Source organism: Tursiops truncatus, chromosome 3, assembly GCF_011762595.2.
Source record: "Tursiops truncatus isolate mTurTru1 chromosome 3, mTurTru1.mat.Y, whole genome shotgun sequence".
NCBI lineage: Eukaryota > Metazoa > Chordata > Mammalia > Artiodactyla > Delphinidae > Tursiops > Tursiops truncatus.
Genome location: NC_047036.1, coordinates 50718812 through 50746391, shown reverse-complemented (window position 1 = coordinate 50746391; position 27580 = coordinate 50718812). Strand labels below are relative to the sequence as shown.

The 27580-nt window shown below is 35.1% G+C and overlaps 1 protein-coding gene and 1 long non-coding RNA gene across 3 annotated transcripts in view; one reads left to right on the top strand and one right to left on the bottom strand.

Annotated features, from left to right (window-relative positions):
- The window catches only part of LOC141278282 (uncharacterized), a 247517-nt gene extending 235608 nt beyond the window's left edge, over positions 1–11909 (top strand). Inside the window, exon 8 of the long non-coding RNA XR_012330705.1 lies at positions 11633–11909. This is a non-coding gene — a long non-coding RNA (uncharacterized lncRNA). The remainder of the gene's footprint in view (positions 1–11632) is intronic.
- RNF180 (ring finger protein 180) overlaps positions 1–27580 on the bottom strand; it is a 278091-nt gene that overhangs the window by 26908 nt on the left and 223603 nt on the right. For both annotated transcript variants that reach the window (XM_033852898.2, XM_033852899.2), the window contains exon 7: positions 25212–25337. In XM_033852898.2, coding sequence (XP_033708789.1) covers positions 25212–25337 — 126 coding nt within the window. The remainder of the gene's footprint in view (positions 1–25211; positions 25338–27580) is intronic.

Genomic DNA, 27580 nt, shown 5'->3' with positions numbered 1-27580 from the left:
ATAACAGACAAGAAGTACATTAAGTAATGATAAAGGTATCAATCCAACAAGAAGATATAACAATTGTAAATATATATACACCCAACATAGCAGCACCTAAATATATAAATCAAGTATTAATTGTAGGTGACTTAAACATCCCACTTACATCGATGGAAAGATTATCCAGATATAATATCAATCAGGAAACACTAGCTTTAAATGGCACATTAGACCAGAGAGACTTAATACTCAGAGAACATTCCATCCAAAAACAGCAACATATACATTCTTTTGAAGTACACATGGAACTTTCTCCAGAATACACTGCATGCTAGGCCAAAAAACAAGCCTCAATACATTTAAGAAAACTGAAATCATATCAAGCATCTTTTCCATCCACAATGATATGAGACTAAAAATGGAATATCTGATAAAAAAAAAACCTACAAACATATGTAGGCTAAACCATATGGTACTATATAATCAATGAGTCACTGAAGAAATCAAAGAGGAAATAAAAAAAATACCTGCATACAAATGACAACAAAGACACAATGATTCAAAATCTATGATAGGCAGCAAAAGCAGTTCTAAGAGGGAATTGTATAGCAATACAAGCCTATCTCAGGAATCAAGAAAAATCTCAACCTAAACTTACACCTAAAGGAACTAGGAAAAGAACAAATAGAAAAACAAAGTTAGTAGAAGGAAGGAAAGAATAAAGATCAGAGCAGAAATAAATGAAACACAGACTAAAACAACGGTAGAAAAGATCAATGAAACTAAAAACTGGTTCTCTGAAAAGAAACAAAATTGATGAACATTTAGTCAGATGCATTAAGAAAAAGAGAAGGCCCAAATAAATAAAATCAGAAATGAGAGAGAAGTTAAAACCAACACTACAGAAATACAAAGGATCAAAAGGGATTACTATCACAATTATATGCCAATAAAATGAATAACCTAGAAGAAATGGATAAATTCCTAGAAACATATAGTTTCCCAAGACTAAATCAGAATGAAACACAGAATATGAACAGACCAAATGCCAGTCATGAAATTGAATGACTAATTTAAAAACTCTCAATAAACAAAAGTCCAGTATCAGAAAGCTTCACAGGCAAATTCTACCAAACATTAAAGAGAAATTAATGCCTATCTTTTTCAAACTCTTCCAAACTCATTTTACTAGGCCAGCATTACCCTGATACAAAAGCCAGACAAAGACACCACAAGAAAATTATGGGTCAATATCCCTGATGAATACAGATTCAAAAATCCTCAACAAAATGTTAGCAAATCAAATCCAATGATACATTACAAGGATCAGAGAACACTATCAATTGGGATTTTTCCTAGCAATGCAAGTAATGGTTCAGTATTCTCAAATTAGTCACTGTGATATAGCACATTAACTGAAGAATAGAAACCATATGATCATCTCAATAGATGTTGTAACAGCTTTTGACAAAATTCAACATCAATTTATTGAAAGAGCTCTCCACAAAGTGGGTGTAGAGGAAACATACTTCAACATAATAAAGGCAACAATGAGATATCACCTCACACCCATCAGAATGGCTATTATCAAAAAGATACCAACAAGTGTTGGCAAGGATGTGGAGTGAAGGAAACTCTCATGCACTGTTGGTACAAATGTAAATTGGTGCAACCACTATGGAAAACAGTATGGAGGGTCCTTAAAAATTAGAAAGAGAACTACTATGTGGTCCAGCAATTCCAGTTCTGAGTATTTTCCCAAAGAAAATGAAAACACAATTCGAAAAGGTGTATGCATCCCTATGTTATTTGCAACATAATTCATAATAGCCAACATATGGAAGCAACCCTACGTGCCCATAGATAGATGAATAGATAAAGAAGATGTAGACACACACACACGTGTGCACACACATATACATACAATGGAATATTACTCAGCCATAAAAAGAATGGAATCTCACTATTTGTGCCAACATGGATAAGCCTGGAGGGTATTATGCTAAGTGGAATAAGTCAGACAGAGAAAGTAAAATACCATATGATTTTACTTATATGTGGAATCTAAAAGAAAAACGAACAAAACAACACAGAAACAGTCATTGATACAGATAACAAATGTTTGCCACTGGGGAGAGGGGATGGGGGAGGAGAGAAATAAGGTGAGGGAAAACGAAGAGTTACAAACTTCCAGTTACAAAATAAGTGAGTCATGAAAATGAAATGTACATCATGGGGAAAACAGTCAATAATAAGGTAATATCTTTGTATGGTGACAGATGGTAACACTTATCTTGGTGATTAGATATTTCTATACATTACAAAATAATCACTATCTTGTGTGCCAGGAACTAACAGAGTGTTGCAGGTCCATCATACTTCAAAAAAGACCAAATAAGCCAACTCACAGAAAAAGAGATCAGAGTTGTGGTTACCAGAGAGGTAGTAGTTGAGGGGAGGGGGAATTGGATGAAGGTAGTCAAAAGGTACAAATGTCCGGTTATGAGATAAATAAGTACTAGGGATGTAATGTATAACATGATTTATATAATTAATACTGCTCTATATTATATCTGAAAGTTGTTAAGGGAGTAAATCCTAAGAGTTCTCATCACAAGGAAAATATCTTTCCCCCTTATTTTCTATATATATTTGATGATGGAGGCTCACTAAACTTATTGAGGTAATCATTTCATGATTGATGTATGTCAAATCATTATGCTGCATGCCTTAAACTTATACAGTGCTTTATGTCAATTATATCTCAATAAAACTGTAAGGAAAGAAATTAATAAACATATAACATTTTAAAAATAAATAAATATATTTATTTATTTATTTATGGCTGCTTTGGGTCTTCACTGCTGCACATGGCTTTTCTCTAGTTGTGAGTGGGGGCTACTCTTCGTTGTGGTGCTCAGGCTTCTCATTGTGGTGGCTTCTCTTGTTGCAAAGCATGGGCTCTAGGCACATGGGCTTCAGTAGTTGTGGCACATGGGCTCAGTAGTTTTGGTACCCAGGCTCTAGAGCACAGGCTCAGTAGTTGTGGTGCATGGGCTTAGTTGCTCTGTGGCATGTGGGATATTCCCGGATCAGGGCTCGAACCCGTGTCTCTTGCATTGGCAGGCAGATTCTTAACCACTGCACCACCAGGGAAGCCCAATAAACATATAACATTTTTAAAAGACAATAAAATACATGATTATGTTGTAAGATCTCACACACACACACACACACACACACACACACACACACACACAATCTATGGTAGATACACAAAAAATAAAGACAAAGCAATTGCAAAGCATACCACTACAGAAAATCATTTCAAAGGAAAACTATAATTCCTCAAATTACAAAGGAAGAGAATGAGAGAAATAAAGGAACAAGAGAATAATGAAACAAACAGAAAATAACAAAATGGCAATAATAAGTCCATACCTATCAATAGTTACTTTAAATGTGAATGGACTAAATTATTCAACAACAGAGAGTGTGTAGTAAAAAAAAATCCAGGGACTTCCCTGATAGTCCAGTGGTTAAGATTTCTCACTTCTACTACCAGGGACACCGGTTTCATCCCTGGTCAGCGAACTAAGATCCTGCCTGCCACCAAAAAAAAAAAAAAAAAAAATCCAGCTATATGTTGCCAACAAGAGGCTTACTTCAGCTTTAAAGGAACACACAGTCTTAAAATAAAAGATGGAAAAAGATACTTAATGCAAATTTTTAAAAAGCAGGGGTAGTCATACTTCTATTGGACAAAAGAGACGTTAAGTCAAAGACTGTAACAAGAAACAAAGAAGGTCGTTATATAATAATAAAGGGGCCAATTCATCAAGAGGATGCATTTGGCCCTCTATATCCATGGGTTTCGCATCTACAGACATGGAGTGCCAACCACTTTCATTGAATTATGCCACTTTATTAAGGGACTTCAGTATCTGCTGATTATAGTAACAGTGGGGGCTCCTTAAACCAATCTCTGATGGATACCAAGAATGACTGTGTAATATTTGTATTTATGCATCCAACATAGGAATGCCTAAACATATAAAACAAATATCATGAGATCTGAAGGGAGAAACAGACAGCAATTTAATAATAGTCAGGAACCTTAAAACTCTACTTTCAAGAATGGGGAGATGATTTAAACAGATAATCAATAAGGAACATTGGACTTAAACTACCCATAAGGTCAGATGAACCTAAGACATATATACAGACCATTCCACCCCAAATGTAGCAGAATACACATTCTTTATAAATGTAAATGAAACATTCTCCAGAACAGATCATATGATAGGACACAAAAGAAATCTTAACAAATGTAATAAGATTGAAATCATATAAAGCATCTTCTCTGACCACAATGATATGAAATTAGAAATCAATTACAAGAAGAAAACTGGAAAATTTACAAATATGTGTAGATTAAACAACATGCTCCTGAACAACCAATGGGTCAAAATGAGAAATCAGGAATTATCTTGAGACCCATAAAAATAGAATCACAACATATAAAAACTTATGGGGTGCAGCAAAAGCAGTTCTAAGAGGGTATTTTATAGTAATGAATGCCGACATTAAGAAAAAAAGATCTCAGGGGACTTCCCTGGTGGTCCAGTGGTTAAGACTCCGTGCTTCCAATGCAGGGGGTGCAAGTTTAATCCCTGGTTGGGGAACTAGGTTCCCACAAGCCACGTGGCATGGCCAAAAAAACCCCCAAGAGAGACAAAGATATCAAATAAACAACCTAATTTTACACTTTAAGGACTAGAAAAAGAACAAACTAGGCCCAAAGTTAGTAGAAGAAAAGAAATAAAGATTAGAGCAGAAATAAATGTAATAGGGGCCAAAAAGACAATAGAAAAGATCATTGAAACTAAGAGCTGTGTTTTTTTTTAAAGATACAATAGATAAACCTTTAGCTAGACTTACCAAAAAATTTTAAATTGGACAACCTAGATAAAATTTAAATTCCTAGAAACATACAGCCCACCAAGACTGAATCATCAAGAAGCAGAAAATATGAACAGCTCAATTACTAGTAAGATGATTGAATCAGTAATCAAAAACTTCCCATCAAATAAAATCCATGACCAGATGGCTTCACTGATGAATTCTACCAAAAATTAAAAGAAAAACTAATGGTAATCCTCTTCAAATTCTTTCAAAAAATTGAAGAGGAGGGAGCACTTCCAAACTCATTTTACTAGGACAGCATTACCCTGATATGAAAGCTAGACAAGGACACTACAAGAAAAGAAAATTATGGGTATATTCCTGATGAAGATAGATGCAAAAATCCTCAACAAAATGTTAGAAAAATGAATTCAACACTAAAAGGATCAGGTAACATGATCAAGGGAGATTTATTCCAGGTATGAAAGAATGGTGCAACATCTGTAAATCAATGTGATACACCACATTAACAAAATGAAAGATAAGAATCACACGATCATCTTGATAGATGCAGAAAAAGCATTTGACAAAATTGAAGAATGCTTTGTGATAAAACTTTCAGTAAACTGGATTATAAAGAGAACATATGTCAACATAATAAAAAAACATATATGGCAAGCTCTCATCTAGCAACATACCAATGGTGGAAAACTAAAAGCTTTTCCTCTAAAAACAGGAATAAGACAAAGATGCCCATTCTCACCACTTTTATTCAACATAGTTTGGGGTCCTAGGCAATTAGCCAAGAAAAAAAGCCATCCAAAGCAGAAAGGAAAAAGTAAAATTGTCTCTATTTGTGGATGTTATGATAAAGAGAAAATCCTAAAGACTTCATAAAAAACCTCCTAGATATAATCAATAAATTCAGTAAAGATGCAGGATACCAAATCAATATACAAAAATCAGTTGTATTTCTATACACCAACAAAGAATTATCAGAAAGAAATTAAGAAAATACTATTGACAATACCATAAGAACACTGGAATAAATTTAACCAAGGAGGTGAAAGATCTGTACACTGAAAACTGTAAGACATTGATGAAAGAAATTGAAGAAGACACAAATGGAAAAATATTCCATATTCATGGATTGGAAGAATTAATATTGTTAAAATGTCTATCCTACCCCAAGTCACCTACAGATCCAGTGCGATCCTTATCAAAATTCCAATGGCATCTTTCACAGAAATAGAAAAAGCAATCCTGAAATTTGTAAGGAACCACAAAAGAACCCAAATAGCTAAAACGATCTTGAGAAAGAAGAACAAAGCTGGAGACATTACACTTTCTGATTTCAGACTATAGTAGAAAGCTGTAGTATTCAAAACTGTATGGTAGTGGTATAAAAACAGACACAGAGCAATGGAACAGAATAGAGAGCCTAGGAATAAATCCATACATATATAGTCAATTTTTGATAAAGGGGCCAAGAATATACAATGAGGAAAGGATAGCCCCTTCAATAAATGGTGCTCAGAAAAATGGATTGCCACATGCCACAGAATGAAACAGGACCCCTATCTTTCACCATACACAAAAAAATCAACTAAAAATGGATTAAAGACTTGCATGTAAAACCTAAAACTGTAAAATTCTTGATGAAAACATAGGGTATAAGTTCCTTGACACTGGTCTTGGCAATGATTTTTTGTATTTGACACCAAAAGTAAAGGCAACAAAAGCAAAAAAAAAAAAAAAAAAAAAAAAAAAAAGGGGGATGACATCAAATAAAAAGCTGCTGCTCATCCAAGGAAGCCATCAAAAAAATGAAAAATCAACCTATGAATTGGGATAAAATATTTGCAAACTACATATCTGATATAAGGTTAATATCCAAAATAGACAAAGAACTCATACAACTCAATAGCAAAAATACAAATAACCCAACTAAAAAACAGGCAAATGGCCTGAAGAGACATTTTTCCAAAGAAAACATTCAACTGGACAACAGGTACATAAAAAGGTACTTATAACATCACTAATTATCAGGGAAATGCAAATCAAAACCACAATGAGATATCAACTCACTGGTAGCATGATTATTATCTAAAATACAAGAGGTTAATACTGGAGAAGATGTGGAGAAAAGGGAACCATGCAGACTGTTGGTGGAAATGTAAACTTGTGCAGCCACTATGGGAAACCATATGGAGGTTCCTCAAAAAATTAACAATAGAACTATCATAGATCCAGTAATCCTAATTCTGGGTACATATCTAAAGGAAACAAAATCACTATCTGGAAGAGATATACACCAAGGTATGTAAACTAACTAAATGTCCATTGATGGGTAAATGGATAAAGAAAGAGTGGTGTGTGTGTGTATCTATATATCTATATCTATATCTATCTATCTATATATATATATATATATAATGGAATAATATGCAGCCTTAAAAAGGAAGGAAATCCTATCCTGCCATTTTGACACAGATAAATGTGGAGAGCATTGTGCTAAGTGAAATAAGCAAGACAGAGAAAGAAATACTGCATGCTATCAGTTATACATGGAATCTAAAAAAACCCAAACAAAACAAAAAACAAACAAATAAACCAGAAAAACCTCATAGAAACACAGTAGAAAAATGGTTGTTTGGGGCTGAGGAGTGGGGCAAATAGGGAAAGGTTGGTAAAAGGGTACAGTCTTTCAGTTATAAGATGAATAAAGTCTCAGGATCTAATGTGGTTATAGTTGATAACATTGTATTGTATAACTGAAATTTGCTAAAAGAGTAGAACTTAAATGTTCTCACCAAAAAAACACAAAAAACAAACAAACAAAAACTTAAAGAAAACATGTGAGGTGATGGTTGTGTTACCTGGCTCACTGTGGAGGTATCCTTTCACAATGTATACATATATCAAATTACCAAACTGTATACTTTAGATTCTTAAAAAAAAATTTATTTTGGGTCATTGATACTGCCAATAAAGCTGGAAAAAAAGAATAAGCAACCTTCATTAATGTCTGAATCCATATGTAACCTCCTTGGGGTGATGTTGGGAGATATTTGGAAATATAAGGGGGGATACTGGTAGTTACAATAAATGAAGGGTCTACTTCTGGTCAGGTCTGCTAAATGTTCAGCAATGTTGGGTTAGTTTCATACAATGAAGAACTGTCCTGACCAAAAGACCAATAGGACTCCTTTTGAGAAACACAGTAGGGGTCCTTTATTTGAAACAAAATAAGGAATTAAGAAAATGACCCATGGGTAGTTAAATTCATAACTAAAGTTTCTTATTAGATAAACCTATCTTGTCAGATCATGGCTCAGACAGGGCCTTATTTAAGTAGCAATATCTATATCAAAAAGTTATTCCTAACATTTCTAAGTCTACAAATAGAAATTATTGAAATGATTTAGTAATCTATGCTATTAGTTATATCAGCTGGTTATCAGTTTTATAAATATTTACAGTCGCTTAAGTGAATGAAAAGGAATATATTTTCTAATTTTTGATTTATGTAACTAGAAATATTATGTTACTAGCTGTTAAATATTTTGGAGATCAACCTGATAGGAAATGTTGTTCAAGAAAGTCAGACTCCATTAATTTTCTTTTTTTTTGGCTGCGCCATGTGGCATGTGGGATCTTAGTTTCCTGACGAGGGATTGAACCCACGCCCCCTGCGTTGGAAGTGTGGAGTCTTAACCACTGGACCACCAGGGAAGTCCCAGACTCCATTAATTCAATGACAACTCAGTTTAAGAAAAAAAAAGCGTTTTATCTGCTTGAGAGATTATTTTCCCTATTGAGAATTTAAAAAGGCACTATTACTTAAGATTCATCTTATCTTTTCAAAGCTCTGCTACTATTCCTGAGAAATCAGCACCCAGTTCACAGGAAGTCATATTATCACAACAGCTTGAAAAGTCTCATATTCGGCCACCAGTTGTCTGTATAAGCTCTTTTGAAAATAAACTAGTAACCTTATTCTTTTCTTGTTCTGTATGAAATCTTAGGACATACCACATAAGCAATGTAGAATAAAATAAACAAAGTATAATACATATTTCAGAATGAACTCAAAAGTTTCTAGTTACTTAAATTGTCTCTTTTTAAATTCTTTGTAATATTTTTAGAAATTAACCTAATGGCCTTTCATTTTCTCAGACCAGAAAGAGTAACGAAAGAAAAAGCAGTTCCTGTGCCATATGTTATTATTTTCTCTCCATGCTATTTTAAGAAAAGGATATTTAAATGTAGTATTGAAGAAAAAAATTAACAGGATAGAAACTGTTTCCAGACAGATTATATTTTCAGATTATACTATGCTATAACATATATAATTTATACATAATATTGCATTATATCCAATATATTTCAGCCCATCAGAAATGCAGAAGATCATATATTTTAAGTGATAATATAAAACAGCAGAACCTCTACTGTATTACCAAAATAGAATTGTTCACGAAAGAGTAGTAACCTAAAATTTCTCAACTTTTTCAATTTTCCTAGAAAAGTCAAAACGTGTATGTAGAGTAGACTTTTGCTAATAAAAACCATTTCATTGTCAGCACAGTTATGGAGTTTTTGCTTTAAATATCTTAAGCTGCTTTGCTTAATTATAGCACAAGCCTGATACTAGTGAAGGTAAAGATTTGAAGTTTACATCTGTTCAGTTGTTTGCAAGTTTTCAGTAGCAAATTATAAATCTGGAAATGTTAAAACAGTTTCATATTAGCTTATTAATTTTAATGAACTAATACTCTAATAGCTGTTGAAATTTGTGAGTAAACATCTCATTTAATATTCATCTTTTTAAAGCCATAATAAATAAGCCCTTCTATTTCATGTTCACTGTAAAAACAAAAGATACAGCTACAGCTACGGTATAGTGAATCATGGCAGTAGCTCCACCAGTTGGCAGAAAAGTCCTGGAACTTTCAAGCATATCTTCAGATCATTAGCATACTCCTTAATGTCCCCAAAGGAAAGAAGTTGGGATTGTCCCTACCCCCTTCTCTACATACTTTTTTGTTTTGCAACTTCTTTTCCTCTCTTGAGACTACCTTGATAACCATTTCAACCCACTTCCCTTTTTTAACAGATTTTTAAAAATGTAATTTCTTTTTTTTTTTTTTTTTTTACAGATGAAAGAATAGGCAAATAGATTTGGTGCCTTGGATACAACATGGAAGTAATAAACACTTTGTTATATCCCATGGCATTTTCCCCCAGAGAGGTGTTCTCAGCATATTGGCTAAACTCTAATTTGTGCCATTACTTGCAGATTTCTTAAATTTGCACTGTAGTTTCAAATTAAATTTATATTTATGATCCAAAACAAATGGGCAACTGCCATGCACTATTAAACTATCACTGAATTATGTCAGAGTTAACTTCATTTCAGTGTAAGAAAAACACTAATCCTCTCCTTTATTTATAACATTGTATTCTGTCTGATTAATTCATTCTTCATAATAGCAAGGATATGATACTGCCTGGAAGTCAGAGAATAAATAGAAGGACTTTTCATGGTACCTTTCCATTTTGAGTCCACATTCTGTTTTGCTATATAGTCACAAATCCTAGCAGCTTCTAGAGTAATGTATCTCAGGCTTAGTACTTTGTCTGCATATTGGACAAAAGCTCTCCTGGGGAGCTTTAATTACTACTGATGTTTGAGATGCATCTCCAGAGATTCTGATTTAATTGGTACGGGATTTGACCAGGGGATTGGGGTTCACTTAAGGTCATAGTGTGAAATATCAGAAACCAATACCCAGAACTGTTTTGCTTCCAAAAAGCTGAACAAAACAAAACCTTACCTCTTCTCCTCCCTCATGCAAAAATTTTTTTTTTTCATCTGTTCAAGTTAATTGAGGACCTTGGAAATTTCCAAGACGAGATAAAAAGTTCTGTTTCATAATAATGGTTTTATTTTGTAGTTAATTTATTTTAGGGCATCCAGTTCCTGAAATTCTGGTTTAAACTTATGAGTGAGGATGATTATCTCTCTTGGAAGTTCTTTATGTCTTTATTAGTATCATCAAGCTAAATTCTTGACTGATTGATTGAAAGGAGACTGAGTACTTTACATTTTACTTTCCCTAAGAAATAAGTGATGCAAACTGTAATTTCTCTAGAAGCTAGTTATTTTAAATACATTGTGCAAATATAATCATATTCTACAAAAAAGAAAAAGAAAACCCAAAAATTCCTTACATAACTTCGAATCCATAACTTCAGGATTTTTTTGAGTCTAAAATAAATTTATAAGATTTAAAATCGTACATTTAAAATAATGGCTTATGAACAATGGAGGGCTTTTGGTCCGTAATATGAGTAGTGCAGGATGATTATCCAATCTTTAGCTCACATATAGGAAAGCAAATTAGGGTCAACAGGGTCATGTATGCCTCCCTGCATAATTTTATCAGAAAGCACCATAATAACCCCAATATTTATACAAGAGAAAAACTAAGAAACAGGGAAGTGCTCATTAAATAAGATGAATTTAAAATTTGTTAATTATAGATGGATTGAAGAGATGCAATCTATAGTCTCAGCAATGTCTTAATGAAAATTTCCTCAATGTTCAGATATAAATGATTTGAAAACTAGAATTTCTCTCTGAAGTCTAGGTCACTTCCACCAAGAACACTCATAACACCTGTCATGACAAATACAAATAGGAACAAACTATAAACAATTTACTTTGCATCTCCAACAGGAAGAAGCTTCCTACTTTCCTACCCAGCAGGAGGAAGGAAGACATTTTCCTGACCCAGCAACAGCCCTGCCGATAAGAGGCTGTCACAACTCAGCCAATGAAAAGCCAATACACTCTGAACTCCCAGTTTCCTCCAATGGACTCTGTTTATAAGAGCCCCTTCTAACTCCCCGTTCTCCTCTGTAAAAGGACATTTATCTCCCTTGTTTTCTGGACTTGTCTGTGGTTTGCCACAGAGTACATGGCCTGAATTGTAATTCTTTGTTCTTTCTGAATAAACCCGTTTTGCTAGTAAAATAACTGGTTGTCTCTATTATTTTAGGTAAACATTTGAATGCTGGCCACATTTTCTTAACCTTTCCTTTCTTAAATTATGTCTCATAATTTTTTATTGTATGAATTATCCACGGAGATTGAAGTAGATATTATTTCCCTCCACAGAGGGTTGGCCCTTTTGTCAGGCAGACAGAGCGAGAGACACATTGTCTCAACTCAATAATTAATAAGCTGGATTGAGGTTGAAGTTAGGTTGCAGCTTTAATTAGATTCAGTCAACCTCTGGTTTTAAATGGCTTAAAAGGGCATGACCTATGTTGTGTTTGTTGCAGGCTCCTTTAATGGGACTTGATGTCCTAAACCCTATGGAGTCCACTATGGGACTGCGGATTTGTACTCTGCTTTCAGGTCCTGACCCCTCCTTGAGCACGGTCCTTTGGGTTTTTTGGTTAAGAGTTTAGCAGGTCTCTATCTCCTCTAATCTGAAAGTTCTGCTTTTCAGAGGTTGTGAAAATAACTCCTTTGTCTTCCATCCTACATGGGTTTAAAATACAGTAAATGTCTTAAGGAGGATTCTTACTATGTGTTTGTTGTAGGCATCTCTACACTATGGCTTGATTTCTAAACTCTGTGAGATTGTTGGAGATTTCATTTTGCTCATTTGGGCCAACTGCTTAGCCTCTTGTACTGCCACAGCTCTCAGCAAATGTCTCTTATGGCCATATTTTCAGACTTCTCTTCCTACCTGACATGTCAGTCCATATGGTTGTCAAAACCTCAGCTGATTTCTCTTTCCTCTAGTAGAGTCTTCTGCCTATGGCAAGACTGATTCTCAGATAATTAATTCCCAGACTCAGAAAATACTCCCAGAGAAGCCAACAGCTGGCAATATTAGCTTTCCTGGGGGACTCGCCCCCTACTGGAATTTTACTTATCTAGCCTTCCATAGATCTTTTATTTCTTTAAAAGTATAATTTTTCTAATTCATCACTTTACTCCCAGATATTGCCATTGAGGGTGATGACTTGCCATCACTTATTGTATCCTAATGTATCTTATTATATCTTCTATATCCTAGAGAAAGAAATCTCCACTGCTGTTATTATAAGAAATAATAAGCCTGACCTGTGTTTATCCTTGCATTTTTCAGAGTTCTGTGGCTGTTTTCTTATTTTTGTGCTCAAAATCAGGTCCCGTGCATCTCTCTAACCAAGTTTCCTCATCTGTCAATTTCAACTTTGTTGCTGATGATCAAATGAGATTGCTACTCTTCCAGTGCGGAACTAAGAGATAATAGCTCTGCATGTCATATATGTAACAGGTCCACAGCATAGTGGAGATCTGCTATAATTTTTCACAACATGTTCTGATTGTTTGGGATAAAAGGTGTAATAAACACAAAGAATAACATGCAGCCATTGCACAAACCCAGAAGCATCCTCAGAGTACCTTTATACACCTTGCCCACCTCTGCATTTTAGGGTGCATATCCACTATCACCCACAAGGGTACACCACTCATCATGATTATAGAAGAGGATAAAGTGACCAGAGGGTCTCTCAGAGACGCAGGAAGTTTTCCATTACCTCTCTTAAGTCCCATCTCCTCAACCTTCATTTTTTTTTTTTTTTTTTTTTTTTGCGGTACGCGGGCCTCTCACTGTTGTGGCCTCTCCCGTTGCGGAGCACAGGCTCCGGACGCGCAGGCTCAGCAGCCATGGCTCATGGGCCCAGCCGCTCCGCAGCATGTGGGATCTTCCCGGACCGGGGCACGAACCCGTGTCCCCTGCATCGTAAGGCGGACCCTCAACCACTGCGCCACCAGGGAAGCCCCCATTTTTTATTCCAAGATTGACCACAATTTTCCAGGATAATTCACAGTGAATACACATATTGCCTACTGCCCTAACAATGTCATACAGTGGTCAGACCTTAGAACACTTGAACATTTCTGAAGTCTTTAGACATCGATAGTCCAGTTTGAATTTGGCTGTGTTCTTTCACTTCCTTTCTGGTCTCTCTTAATCAAAGGTTCAAAAAATACAGGATCAAGTACCAAGGTCACCTTATTAAATGTTTAAACGTTTTAACTCTGTGTCATCTATTCTGCAGGGTACATAGGGAAATCATTAGTAATGGGAAAGCACGGTATTAAAACTGTGAGCTCAGGGCCAAGGTCAGATGCAGCCACCCTCTCCCAGCATAAGAATTTGCTTCCAGTGCTAATTTCAGGGGTCCTGTGGTTAGTGAGTGGGCATGTACAGGCATATGTGTGCATTTATGTTATGTATGCAAGTATTTGTAAATGAAGGTAGCATTTCCTACCAACATCCTACTTCATATAGGATTAATAAAGCAACTTCTATATATGTGAAACCATGAAGCAGATAGAATTTATGTGTGTAAGAGAGTGTGTCTGTGTGTGTGGGGGTGGTGGTGGATAAAACTTCTGGTAATTTAAAAAATAATAGTTATAAAGTGGTGATATTTGAACAAAGTGTACAATTTGTATTATAATTTGGTTCAATCATAAACTTAATATAGAAGAAAAGGGTGTTTTAATTTTGAGTTCATTGCCCAATTGAATTATTCAGCCTTAGACAGAGACTATGAATTCCATGACCCAACACCAGAATAACACTGGGTCATGTGAAAAGGAATGGAAATATTCTAGATAAATGTAAGCTAGCACTTATATCTCTTATCAGGATTAACTGCACTGATGACTCTGTCAATCTTGGTTCCTTCCTCTGAAATATCTACCATTTCCAGGCATTGCATCCTCAATTTATTTTATCAGTATCCAATTGACACGGTTTCCAGTCCCATTAGTATCCCTGAAACAGGCAACCAGGACCCAGAAACCAGCTTCCATGAGGAACAGTTGAAGGAATGTGGATATTTTCTGTGTGGAATAAAGACTTCCAGAGAACATCATATATGTCTTTGTATATTTGAAGAACAGTCTTATGGAGGAAGATTAAAACAGACTTGAATCAATAAAAGGAAACTGTGAAAAGGCAGATTTCATTTACACAGAAATTTATCTGAAAGAGTTGTTAAAATGGACAAACTTACTTTTTCAGGTAGTTAAGCTCCCTGTCATTGTATGTGATAAGCAGAATCTAGACATCCATCTCCGAGCATGATTGTTGAGGCTGTTCTTGTATTGGTTGGAGAAGTTACATTATGTATCTTCTCTAACTCTTTAGAATCTATGATTTTATATTTTAGTGGGATTGCATGTAACTACCTGTTTTTAAAGTAGTTTCTGATATTGTAAGGCTTATTACTGGTTTGGCTTCGAAATTTTAAACTCATTAGTAAACCCTATAGCAAAAACAGGGCCTGATTCTCCCATTAGAAAATAAATAGAAAGAAAAAGACAGAGTTCTTAGGCCCTTTCCAAAAATTATCTGTGAATAAAATCGTTTTAGTTTCAGAAGAAATGTAAAGGTTAATGAACTTTCTACTAAAAGACAGCACCACATCTAAAACATATTTTAAAATCCCTCTGACTTTACCTCCAACTTTCTGAGAAGGCAGATTTCTGGGTTATATTAAATTCCTGCTGTTTGATCATGTACTGTTTTGTTCTCTATTAGAGATAAGCATTTTTTTCCATGTGAATATTCCTTCATTTATACTGAGCATGTTTAAACTTGCAGAATCAATCTAACACCTTCAGATGAACTAATGAGCAAATAAAACAATTCGCCAGGCTTTTACAAGAAATGAATGGATTTGTTATAAACATATCTCAAACACCTTCACTTCAGCTGCATGTTCTTGACAGAAAAAATTAACACATTGGATTTTGATTTTTTTTTTACGGTGCGCGGGCCTCTCACTGTGGTGGTCTCTCCCGTTGCGGAGCACAGGCTCCGGACGCGCAGGCTCAGCGGCCATGGCTCGCGGACCCAGCCGCTCCGCGGCATGTGGGATCCTCCCGGACCGGGGCACGAACCCACGTCCCCTGCATCGGCAGGCGGACTCTCAACCACTGCGCCACCAGGGAAGCCCAACACATTGGATTTTAAATCATGACTTTTATTTTGTTTGACTTGAGTATATTTAGAAAATAAAAATTCAACACTGTGGACTTTTTTTTTTTTTTGGCAAAAAGATCTTAGTAAAACCTCTTAGCTGGTTAACTTTATATGTGTGTATATATACATATATGTACACACACACAGACACACTTATGCAAAATTGGTTTCTTAGGAAACCAATGGTATGGCTGAAAATCATGTCAATTAGATAAAGATAAACTGAGGATGCAACGCCTGGAAACAGTAGGTACTTCAGAGAAAGGAACTAAGATTGACAGAGTCAGCAGTGTAATTGGTATCTGATAAGAAATGTAAAGTGCTAGCTCACATTTATCTAGAATATTTCCATTCCTTTTCACATAACCCATTTTATGTATAAACACATAAAATATGTATTTGTAAAAAAAAATTAAAACATGCCTGCTTACTCATCAATATTTCTAAGACATTACTTGACATGGTGAAAGGGATGGGTCTGTACTAGGTAAGTGTGAGCGAGCTTTATGGCTGAATGAATTCAAAAGAGTTGATATAAACTTCACTAATTAGGAAATCTAAAACTATGTTAAAATGTTTTGTTTTTGTGGAAAGAACACTAATTGTACGGAGCCAAAGGCGTCTATGGCAATGTTTATTCTTTCCAGTTATATCCCTCACCTTCCCACCTTACTTCCTTCTACCAACTTCTGAAAATTAAGCTGAAAAGAAACAATTTTGAGAAAACAATTAACATGGCATGGATGGCATGGTATGTTGAGTACTGTGGTATAATATGGATATCACAGATCCCAATTTTCAAGTATGATCCTAATTTTGTACAATTTCATTATTTTTAATCAAGATGGTTCAATAAATATTGAATTAAGTGTGCTTTATTCTTATGAAAAATAATCAGAAATGAAGAATAACAAAAATACGGCATACAATATATTACTGAGATTACTGAGAGGGAAATTTATGACCTTAAATAATAATTTTTTAAAAATTAAAAGGATAAAAATTAATGTCCTAGAAAGCCACCTTAATATGGTATTAAAAGGACAGAATAAATTAAAAAATTGCAGTAAGGATTTAATAAAGAACAGAAATTAATGAAATTGAAAATAAAGATACGGTGAGTCAATTTCAAAAATTCATTAGTTAAAAAGAATAATAAAATTTACAAATATATAGCAAGATCAGGAAAAAAACAGGGCATGAGTAAATAATATTAATATACAAAGAGAACGGAATTATAGATACAGGAGAGATTAAATGATATGAACAACTTTTTGTCAAAAAATTTTAAAACAGAAAAAATTAATTCCTAGCAAAAAGATAAATTATATAAACTGATTCAAAAAAGAAATTGAGAAAACAAAGACATTTTGAAAAAGGAAACATAGGGGCAATCTTACTCATAAATGTAGATGTTAAAAAAAAAGAACCTCAAGCAAAAGTGGTATTCCCTGCTTTTCAAAAGTTCACTTTATGCCGGTTTTGCTTTTACGAAAGGCCTAAACTAATACCTCTTTTCACTAACTGAAAGAAATCTGAAAAGGATTTTGGCTTTTAAGCAAAAAGATGAAAATCGAAAAAAGAATTTTATGTTTGTTTTGCAGGGAGCTATCATAGAGGCAGCACATACCCCCAGTAGGCAGAGTGGCACCAAGCTCCTTCCCCAGGATTACAGCCAATATCTCAGCATCAGGCTGCTATAGCATGATCCGTGTTTGTGAGCATCTGTGCTTTATCTCAGTTTATTTCGTGTATCCATTAGCAAGATGTGTCCTAAGGTAATTGTTTCTTTGCTTTACCCCTTTTGGGTTATGAAAAATTTCACAGGAATGCTCTACGTTCATATAGTGGGGGAAGCCTGAATTAGCAAACCAAGTTTACCAATGCACAAAAATGATCAAGTTGAGTTCTTCCCAAGAATACAACAGCAGTTTGACATTAGAAAATCTCCTACAATCTATTAATGTAATTCAGCGCATTAACAGATTGAAGAAGTAAATCCATTATAGTCATTTCAAAAATGTTGAAAAAAATCCCCAAATTAAAAATCCATTCAAGAAAGAGATTAAGAGAAAACTAGGAACAGATGGGAACTTTCTTAAAACCTGATAAACGGTATCTACCCAAGATGCAGAGCAAGAATTCTACCCAATGGCAAATATTAAAATATTCCTTTTAATATCAGAGATGCTGCTATCGGTTTTTCTATTCAAAATTAAACAGAAGTCCTCGCTCAGAAAGTATGACAAGAAAAAAAAGAAGAAAAAAACGTATGATTAGTTTGAAAGATATGTGTCTTTATTTACATACAAGACAGATATGATTGTCTTCATTCAAAGCCCCCCAAACCCTATAAATAATGAAACTGAAGGTAATTTAGTAAGGTTGCTGAATATGGGATCAAAATCCCACAAGGACATTTCTATACAACAACAGAGAATAATTAACAAAACCTGGAATCACTATTTAATATTCAGAAAAGGGGGCTATTATTTGAAGAAAGACATGAACCCTCTGTAACACATGATAAGAGGTAGATTCTAGATAAAGACCTAAATGAGAAAGGTTTTTTAATATTAACTTCATAGTTTTACCTAAGCAGAAACCTTTGTGGCCTAGGAATGGGTAAGAACTTCTTAAAACTTCAAAACACAATGACAATGCAAACTTAAGGTGGATTTAATTACGTCAAAGTTCAGAATTTCAGTGAAGGACACCATGGACAAACTTAATATACAGATAATAAAATGGGATAAGAGATTTATAGTGTCTAAAGCAGAAAATGGATTAATATTTGAATATACAAGAAATTCTGTAAAACTGATAAGGGCAGAAACCACCTTAGAAAAATGAGAAAAGCAGTTACAGAAGAGGAATCCAAAAGACTGATGAGCATTTGTAGGGATCTTAAGCTACTAGAGATCAGATAAAAGCAAATTAAATCAATACTGAGTGTTCGTAATTTCCATTCTCTGTCAACGCTTGTCATTTTCCATAGTTCTAATTTCTTCCAACCCTCATGCACTGTTAATAGGTATCTATACTGGTCATTTGGGGGAACTGTTGGCATTATTTACTCAAGTTAAGTATATTCATATTCTGTGACCCATACATTCTGCTCCTGAGTCTATAGGCCAAAGAAATTTTGACAAGGTCCATATTAGGATATTCATTAGTATTACGTGTAGTGGCAGGAAGCTGGAGGTATTCTGTGTTCCAGTCAGTGAATAGTTGGATAAAATGTGGTAGATGCACACCTTAGGAGAACATTATTTAGAACCCACAGATTATAAATACACATAGCTACCCGGATGCATCTAAAAGCCTAGTGCTAGATGAAAAAGATAAGAAACAGCGCAATATATAATGACACCATTCCCGTAAATTAAAATATACGCACAGAAAACAATAAACATAATTTAAGAAAACAATAAAAAAGATACAGATTAAATAAACTCAACATAATGGAAAGTAGGATATGAGGATAAAAGGAAACAAATGAGTGTGTGGACTGGTGATGATGGTAGCTGTTAATTAAGAAGTGGGACTGCAGCAACTATATGAACTCAAGGTTCAGAGGAGGAGAAAAAAGGATGACAACATAGCAAATATATGTGAATAAATCTCACCAAAACATGTATAAAACACTTGTAAAGGAAATTATCACATTTTATTATAGACATTAAATATTTAGGAGATCTAAATAAAAGAAGAGAAAAACCAGTTAGTGGATGGCGAAAGTTATTATTAGGATGTCAATTCTCCCCACATTGACTCATGCATTGAATAGGAACTTCTTCCCTTAATCCAACCTGGTTTTCATGGAACTTGACAAGATGATTCTAAAATTCAAAGAGCCAAAAAAAAAAAAAAAAAGAAAAAGAAAAAAAAAAAGGCCAAGACACTCATGCAGCAAAACAAGTTTGAAGGGAGATACCAAAACTTCTTACAAGGCTCCAGTAATTGAGACAGTATGGTATTGGCACAGGATTTGATATACAGACCAAAGGAACCAAATAAAGACCTCAGAAATAGACTCACACGAATGGAAATTTAAAATATAACAGATTAGCACTGTGAATCAGTGGGGGAAATAATGAATTATTTTCAGTAAATGGTGGTTGGAAAAAATTAAATGGGAAAAAATCCCAAAGTGACTGGCTCTCTACCCTATAACACAACCCCCCTCCCCGCCAAAACCCAGAAAATATCAACAACACAAATCATTTCGAAAATGTTTGAAATATAAATATTTGAAAAATAAAATATTTTTTTAAAAAATTGAAAATATTTGAAAAATACCCAGGAAAATATGTTTATGACACTGGGGATAGAGAAGAATTTCTTAAGGCAGATAACACATGCCAGAAAGATGATAAAGAAAATGAAGAACTACAATTCATTAAAAGATATCATAGAGTGAAAAGACAAACCACAAATGAGAGAAGAGAGTTGCCATTCAAATAATTAAAAAAGGAGTCAGCAGAAAATATTTTAAAACTCTCAAAAATCAACAAGAAAAATGCAATCAATAGGAAAATGGACAAAATTTGTAAAGGAATTTCACAGATGAAGAAATTCTATAACTAATACACATACAAAGTTATTTTCAATCCCTACTGGTAATTAGAGAAAGTGAAATTAAATCCCCAGTGAGATATCATTTTATACCTATCAGACTGGCAAAATCTAAAGGACTGAAAACATCAAATGTGGTAAACAAAGTTGGTGACAGATCAGCAGTCATTTAGGAAAATGGTTTGGTTTAGGTAGTCAAATTAAAGATGTGTTTTTCTTATGACCCAGCTGTTTGCTACTGGCATTTATTCTAGAGGAACTCTTATGCTCCAGGACAGATGAAAATAATATTTATAGCAGTGTTGTTTATAAACAAAAAATGGGATAACTCAGTTGTCCATCAACAGGAGAATAGATAAATTGTACCATATTCACATAGTGGGTGATAGTATAGCAGTAAAAATAAATGAATGTGGCTACGCTCACTGAAAAGACAAATCCAAGAAACATAATGCTGAGTGAAAAAGCAAATATAGAATACATACATTGTTACCCCTGCAAAAGTTCAAAGACAAGCAAAATTAAATAACAGTAAGTATACATATGTATACTTACTTGTACAAAGAAATGATAAATACAAAATTCGGGGGAGGCAGGAAGCAAACAAAGGAGTACAGACGGTGCTTCAGTAATACTGGTAATTGAGTCTGGTTTGTGATTAAAATCCTACGTGCGGCTTTTCAGGCCTGACCATAGGCAATTATGGAGGCTTTACCTGGTAGGCATCACAGAAGAAAGCTGCCCTCCCCACACCAGATTTGGTGTAAAGCCAGTGCATTACAATCTCTGAAGGAGCTGCAATCAAGGTCTCAGGCCCCTGGCCTGTGATGATCTTTCATATATTTACGGTCCTCAGCACCTGCATTCCTGGGTCCTTTATCTGAGGGCTTGGGCAGAGGGCTTCTGGATCTCTGCTGAGACCTCTTTAGAGGGGTATTAGGGAGAAACCTTAAAGATACTTTTCCCCACTCTGAATTAGTACTCAGTACTTTTCCACTCCTAGTCTTCCCTTCTTCCCCCCGCCAAAAATAAAACTCCAACACACACACATATACACCCCTCAGGGCCCATGAAAGTGCCAAGGCCTTTTGTTCGGGGGCCTCCTCAACAGTAAGATTATCCCCACATCTGTCCTGGTCGACCTGACCCTGGACCAGTGCACTGTTCCATGGGGGAAAATAGAATATTGGGGGTGGGGGGGGGGTTGGCATTTCCTCCGGTTTTACACTCTTGTTTACACCACTGTGCCAAGTGATTAAAGGCTTAACTCTTTCAGTTTTGGCTGAGGCTTGCTTAGCATAGCTGAACTCTTGATAGTAATATATTGCTTAAGTTAGGTTGTATAGTAAAGCTACTTTGAACCTCCTCCATAAAAACTTATAAAAAGTTCAAGTTCTGTGGAACTTCTATGGGGAGGACAAATAAGATTAAATCACAAAGAAGCAAATATTTAATTTATAGCTTCAGTACCCCAGAGTACAAAAAGACAAAGGATACTGAGGGGTTATCAGAAAAGTGACTCATTCTTTTTAAAATGTGGGTATAGGGTAGAAGGTAGGATACAAAGGAACCTTTTAAAGCACATAATTCATACAATAAATTTTCTCTTCTTTGGTATGAAATCCTTTAAGTAAGACTGAATTTCACAGTAATATATTTTAAAATGTATCTATACCAAATCTATGGACAATGGGTTTCTATAGTTACTTACCATTTTATAAAACAGTATGTACTTATAAAATGTCTTTAAACTAAGTTTCTTCATTCAAACTACTGTATAAAGTTATATTTGTCCTTAAACTACTTTCTTCAAACCTTGAGGATTTTGTAATTCAACTTATCTTTTGCCTCAACCATACAAGGCTCTGTTTTTACCTCCTTTTGGTTTACATCATTGCTGTACTGATCTTATCGGTCTTCTTATGTAGAAGTCCCTCTGGTTCCCTGAAGATCAGAGTTCCCCATATCTGAGCTTCTCCAACCAGACCCCCCAAAAACATCATAAGGGTAAATACTAAAACTGCACAAACTGTTCTGACAGACCATGGTTTTATAAAAGATGAAATTATATTTTATGTTTATACTGTCTGATCATCATTACACATAACAAATTCTCAAAGGTGAAAAAGGTATTAGAGATTGCCTTGCCCTAATTTGATAATTCCTTATATCTATATAGTACAATTAGTTATAATTTAGAATGTGCTTTCACATCAGCTCATTTGATCCTTGTAACTATATTAATTAGGAATATATAATTATTACCATCTTACAGATCAGAAACAAACAAAAGAAGAGGTTTCTATGATATCCCTGAGGTCATACATTTAGTTAGACATGAACTCAGAAATAAGTATTCCTTGTCCTCTGTACAAGCATGAGACACTCTATACTAAAGCACAGATACTTTCTACTTGTCCTAAACTTGTGGGACAACTTGTAAAATATTAAAATAAAATAGTATGAAAGTGAAACACTTCCAAACTCATTCTATGAGGCCACCATCATCCTAATACCAAAATCAGACAAAGATACCAGAAAAAAAAGAAAATTACAGGTCAACATCATTGATGAACACAGATGCAAAAATCCTCAACAAAATACTAGCAAACTGACTCCAACAGTACATTAAGAGCCAGAGCAATCCTGAGAAAGAAAAATGGAGCTGGAAGAGTCAGACTCCCTGACTTCAGCCTGTACTACAGAACTACAGTAATCAAAACAGCATGGTACTGGCAAAAATACATAAATATAGATCAATGGAACAGGATAGAAAGCCCAGAAATAAACCCACCCACTTATGGTCAATTAATCTATGATAAAGTGGGCAACAATATACAATGGAGAAAAGACAGTCTCTTCAGTAAGTGGTGCTGGGAAAACTGGACAGCTACACGTAAAAGAATGAAATTAGAACATTCTCTAACACCATATACAAAAATAAACTCAAAATGGATTAAAGACCTAAATGTAAGACCAGATACTATAAAAGTCCCAGAGGAAAACATAGGCAGAACACTCTTTAACATAAACCACAGCAATATTTTGGGGGGACCCATCTCCTAGAGTAATGGAAATAAAAGCAAAAATAAACAAATGGGACCTGATTAAACTCAAAAGCTTTTGCACAGCAAAAAAGACCACAAACAAAACAGAAAGGCAGCCTATGGAACAGGAGAAAATATTTGCAAATGATGTGACCAACAAGGGATTAATTTCCAAAATATACACACAGCTCAATATCAAAAAAACCCAACCCAATCAAAAAATGGGCTGAAGACCTAAACAGACATTTCTACAAAGAAGACATACAGATGGCTACTAGGCACGTAAAAAATGTTCAACATGGCTAATTATTAGAGAAATGCAAAGCAAAACTACAATGAGGTATCACCTCAAATCAAAAAATCTACAAATAATGCTGGAGAGGGTGTGGAGAAAAAGGAACTCTCCTACACTGTTGGTGATAATGTAAATTAGTACAGTCACTATAGAGAATGGAGTATGGAGGTTCCTTAAAAAACTAAAAATAGAGTTACCATATGATCCTGTAATCCCACTCTTGGTCATATATCTGGAACAAACTCTAATTCAAAAAGATACATGCACCCCTATGTTCATAGCAGCACTATTTACAATAGCCAAGACATGGGAACAACCTAAATGTCCACTGACAGGTGAATGGATAAAGATGTGGTGTGTGTGTGTGTGTGTGTGTGTGTGTGTGTGTGTGTGTGTGTGTGTCTATATATCTATATCTATGAACGATGGAATATTATCCAACCATAAAAAAGAATGAACTAATGGCATTTGCAGCAGCATGGATGAACCTAGAGATTATCATAGTAAGTGAAGTGTAAGACAGACAAAGACAAATATCATATGGTATCACTTATATGTGGAATCTTAAAAAAAAAAGATACAAATGAACTTATTTACAAGACAGAAATAGACCCATGACATAGAAAACAAACTTATGGTTACCAAAGGGGAAAGGGTCAGGGAAGGGATAAATTAAGAGTTTGGGATTAACATACACATATTACTATACATAAAATAGATAACAAACAAGGACCTACTGTATAGCACAGGAAACTAGACTTAATATCTTGTAATAACCTATAAGGGAAAAGAATCTGAAAAGGAATATATATACATACATATTTAAAACTGAATTGCTCTTCTGTACACCTGAAACTAACATGACATGGTAAATCAACTATACTTCAATAAAAGAGAAATAATTTATTAAAATAAAACAGATTAGAACCAATAAAATGAAATGAACTTAAATTATGATAATGAGTTGTTCAAAACCTTTATAAGGAATACCAGTGCTTTTGTCAAATATAGCTTTTGTCAAATCTGTTACTTTTGAGTTCATTATCTACATATTAAACATTACTGACATCAAGGCAAAATAAATTTAATCATGAGTTTTTCTCAGATTTTGCTCTTACTGTATAGTCTCCATTTTTTTCATATGTACACCTGTAGCTTTCAGTAAAAGGATACTTAGCAAAATCCTTACTTAAAATTGACAAGTAAAGAAATATTTTTCTACTAATATATCTAAGGCAGAAAGAAAACAGCTTTAAAGAAGACCTTGGACAATGTTACCAGACTTTTTTTCCTTTTCTTCCTTTTTTTTTTTTTTTTTTGCATTAGCTTCCTTACCTCCAAAAATATGGAATGCTTTTTTGCGGCTTGGTAGGGGCCACTTTGCAGAGCTGGATTTCTGAAAGCTTTGTTTTCTTTTCAAATATTCTTTAGTAAAGAATGTTTTTGTGGCATTGTTCAGTTCTAGAGTAAAGCAAAAGAAAATAGTATTTTTAAACATTAATTTGAGTAAAATGGCAAGAACCTGAAAAATGGTTGTTGTAGTATTTTGATAATAAATTCAGATCTCTTTAAGACAGTGAAGACAAAAGTACAGTCAACTTTTTTTTTTAACCCAAGCAAACCTAACTCCTCTGAATTTGATGCAACTCTGATATGCCTACACATAGAACACACACCTACTGAGCAGCTCCTATGTCAGATACTACACCAGATATGCAGAACACAGTGATGAATGAGACATAGCCCTGCCCTCAAGAAGACTGCAGTCTAAAAGATGGAAATAAACAGGTAGACCAGAAAAAGGGGGAAACGTGTTATGGGTGTAGCAATAGAATAACTAGAGTGTAACCATGGCTCAGGAGTGATAATGAAAAGGAAAAATCCTTAGAACTTTTTATGTCATAGTCTCTTTATTTCATTCCATATGTGATGGGTTGACCATTTAGATGCTAACGCTGCTGATATGAAGAAGTTTAAAAGATGTAGAGATAAATTCTCAACCTTTCAGAAACATTAATGAGTTAAAGAGAAAAGGAAAATATTCATTTGAAATAAACGAATACCAAAGATCACATATGATGACATTCACTTTATTTTTAAAATTTTATTTATTTATTTATTTAGGCTGTGCTGGGTCTTAGCTGCACCACGCAGGATCTTTTTTTTTTTTTTTTTTGCGGTACGCGGGCCTCTCACTGTTGTGGCCTCTCCCGTTGCGGAGCACAGGCTCCGGACGTGCAGGCTCAGCTGCCATGGCTCACGGGCCCAGCCGCTCCGCGGCACGTGGGATCTTCCCGGACCAGGGCACGAACCTGTGTCCCCTGCATCGGCAGGCGGACTCTTAACCACTGTGCCACCAGGGAAGCCCCACCCAGGATCTTTTAGTTGAGGTATGCGGGCTCTTAGTTGTGGTCCAGTGGGTAAGACTCTGCGCTCCCAATGCAGGGGTTTGCTCTCTGGTGGGGGAACTAGATCCCACATACATTCACTTTAAGAGTCTCTGGATACGAGCCAGGGAAAGCAAGGCATGATCCGAGTTGAACTGTTCGATGGAGAAGTTCTTCTCAGGGAGGCCAGTGTAGAGCTGGTTACTAACTGAGAAATAAAGTAGTCTTTCCATCAATGATGCCCTCTTACTTTCATCCCACAATTATTCCTGTACTATCTTCTCTGTTTCCATCCTTCAGGCTTTGAGCTTCTGCTCAAACCAGTTACATCAAATTATCTCTATTTTTCCTAATTACTCTCCAGGATTGATTCTTACCTTAAGCAATTCACAGGGAAAACAGATTCTCAGAGTTTACATTTAACAGCAAAAGAAACAATGTAAAAAACAGACCACTCCAAGCAAGGGAGGTTAAGTATTAAACTGGCAACTCCCTTCCCCATTCTACACCCAAGGGCCAGTAATTAAAGCACACAAGATAGAGAAAAAGTAATTTCATAGTCTGTGTACTCATCGTGTATGTTGGCGGTTGTTATGGCTAGTGAATGTTTTATCCTTCATATGTTTAATAGTTAAATCATTTCAGATTGGATATTCTCGCAGTGTTTTCTGCAGCAGTGCACAGGTGTTTTATCAATGTCCACTCTGCCCACTGCCTGTGAACAGCCCCTTAGTGTAAGATGGTCATGGCACTACTACCTGGTTAAAAGGACTCATCAGTGTCATTCATACTGATGAAGAGAATGGAAGAGATTATCAAATGACTTATAACACATTCACTTACAGTAACAATTCTTGCAGGGCTTATCCTTAAGCAGTGATGACTGTAATTCAGGGTATTTTCTGAGAAATTAAAAATCCTATAAGTGGTATTGTGTTAACAATTAACTCTAGGGCAAATTGACTCACAACTTCCTAAATGCCTTTAAAAGTAAGACCAGTGTGGTGGGTAAATGATTTCATGTGGGAGATAATATAAACCAAGGTGAAGAGTTTGAAACTCAAGAATTCTTATTCCCCTCCTTTCTATTTCTCCTCTCCACCTCCTCCTCCTTCTGGAGAGCTTGTAGCCATGCTCTAAAATGTTGATGCAATAACCAGAGGATGCCACTGCACTGCCCTCTCTTAAAATGAAAACTTATTTGGAAGTGTAATTGATTTCAGTAAACCAGATCAAAAAGACATTCTTGTAAGAGTTGGCCAATAAGTGCAGTTTTGAAAGCTGGTCACAAATCAAACTTCTCTTAGACGATACATG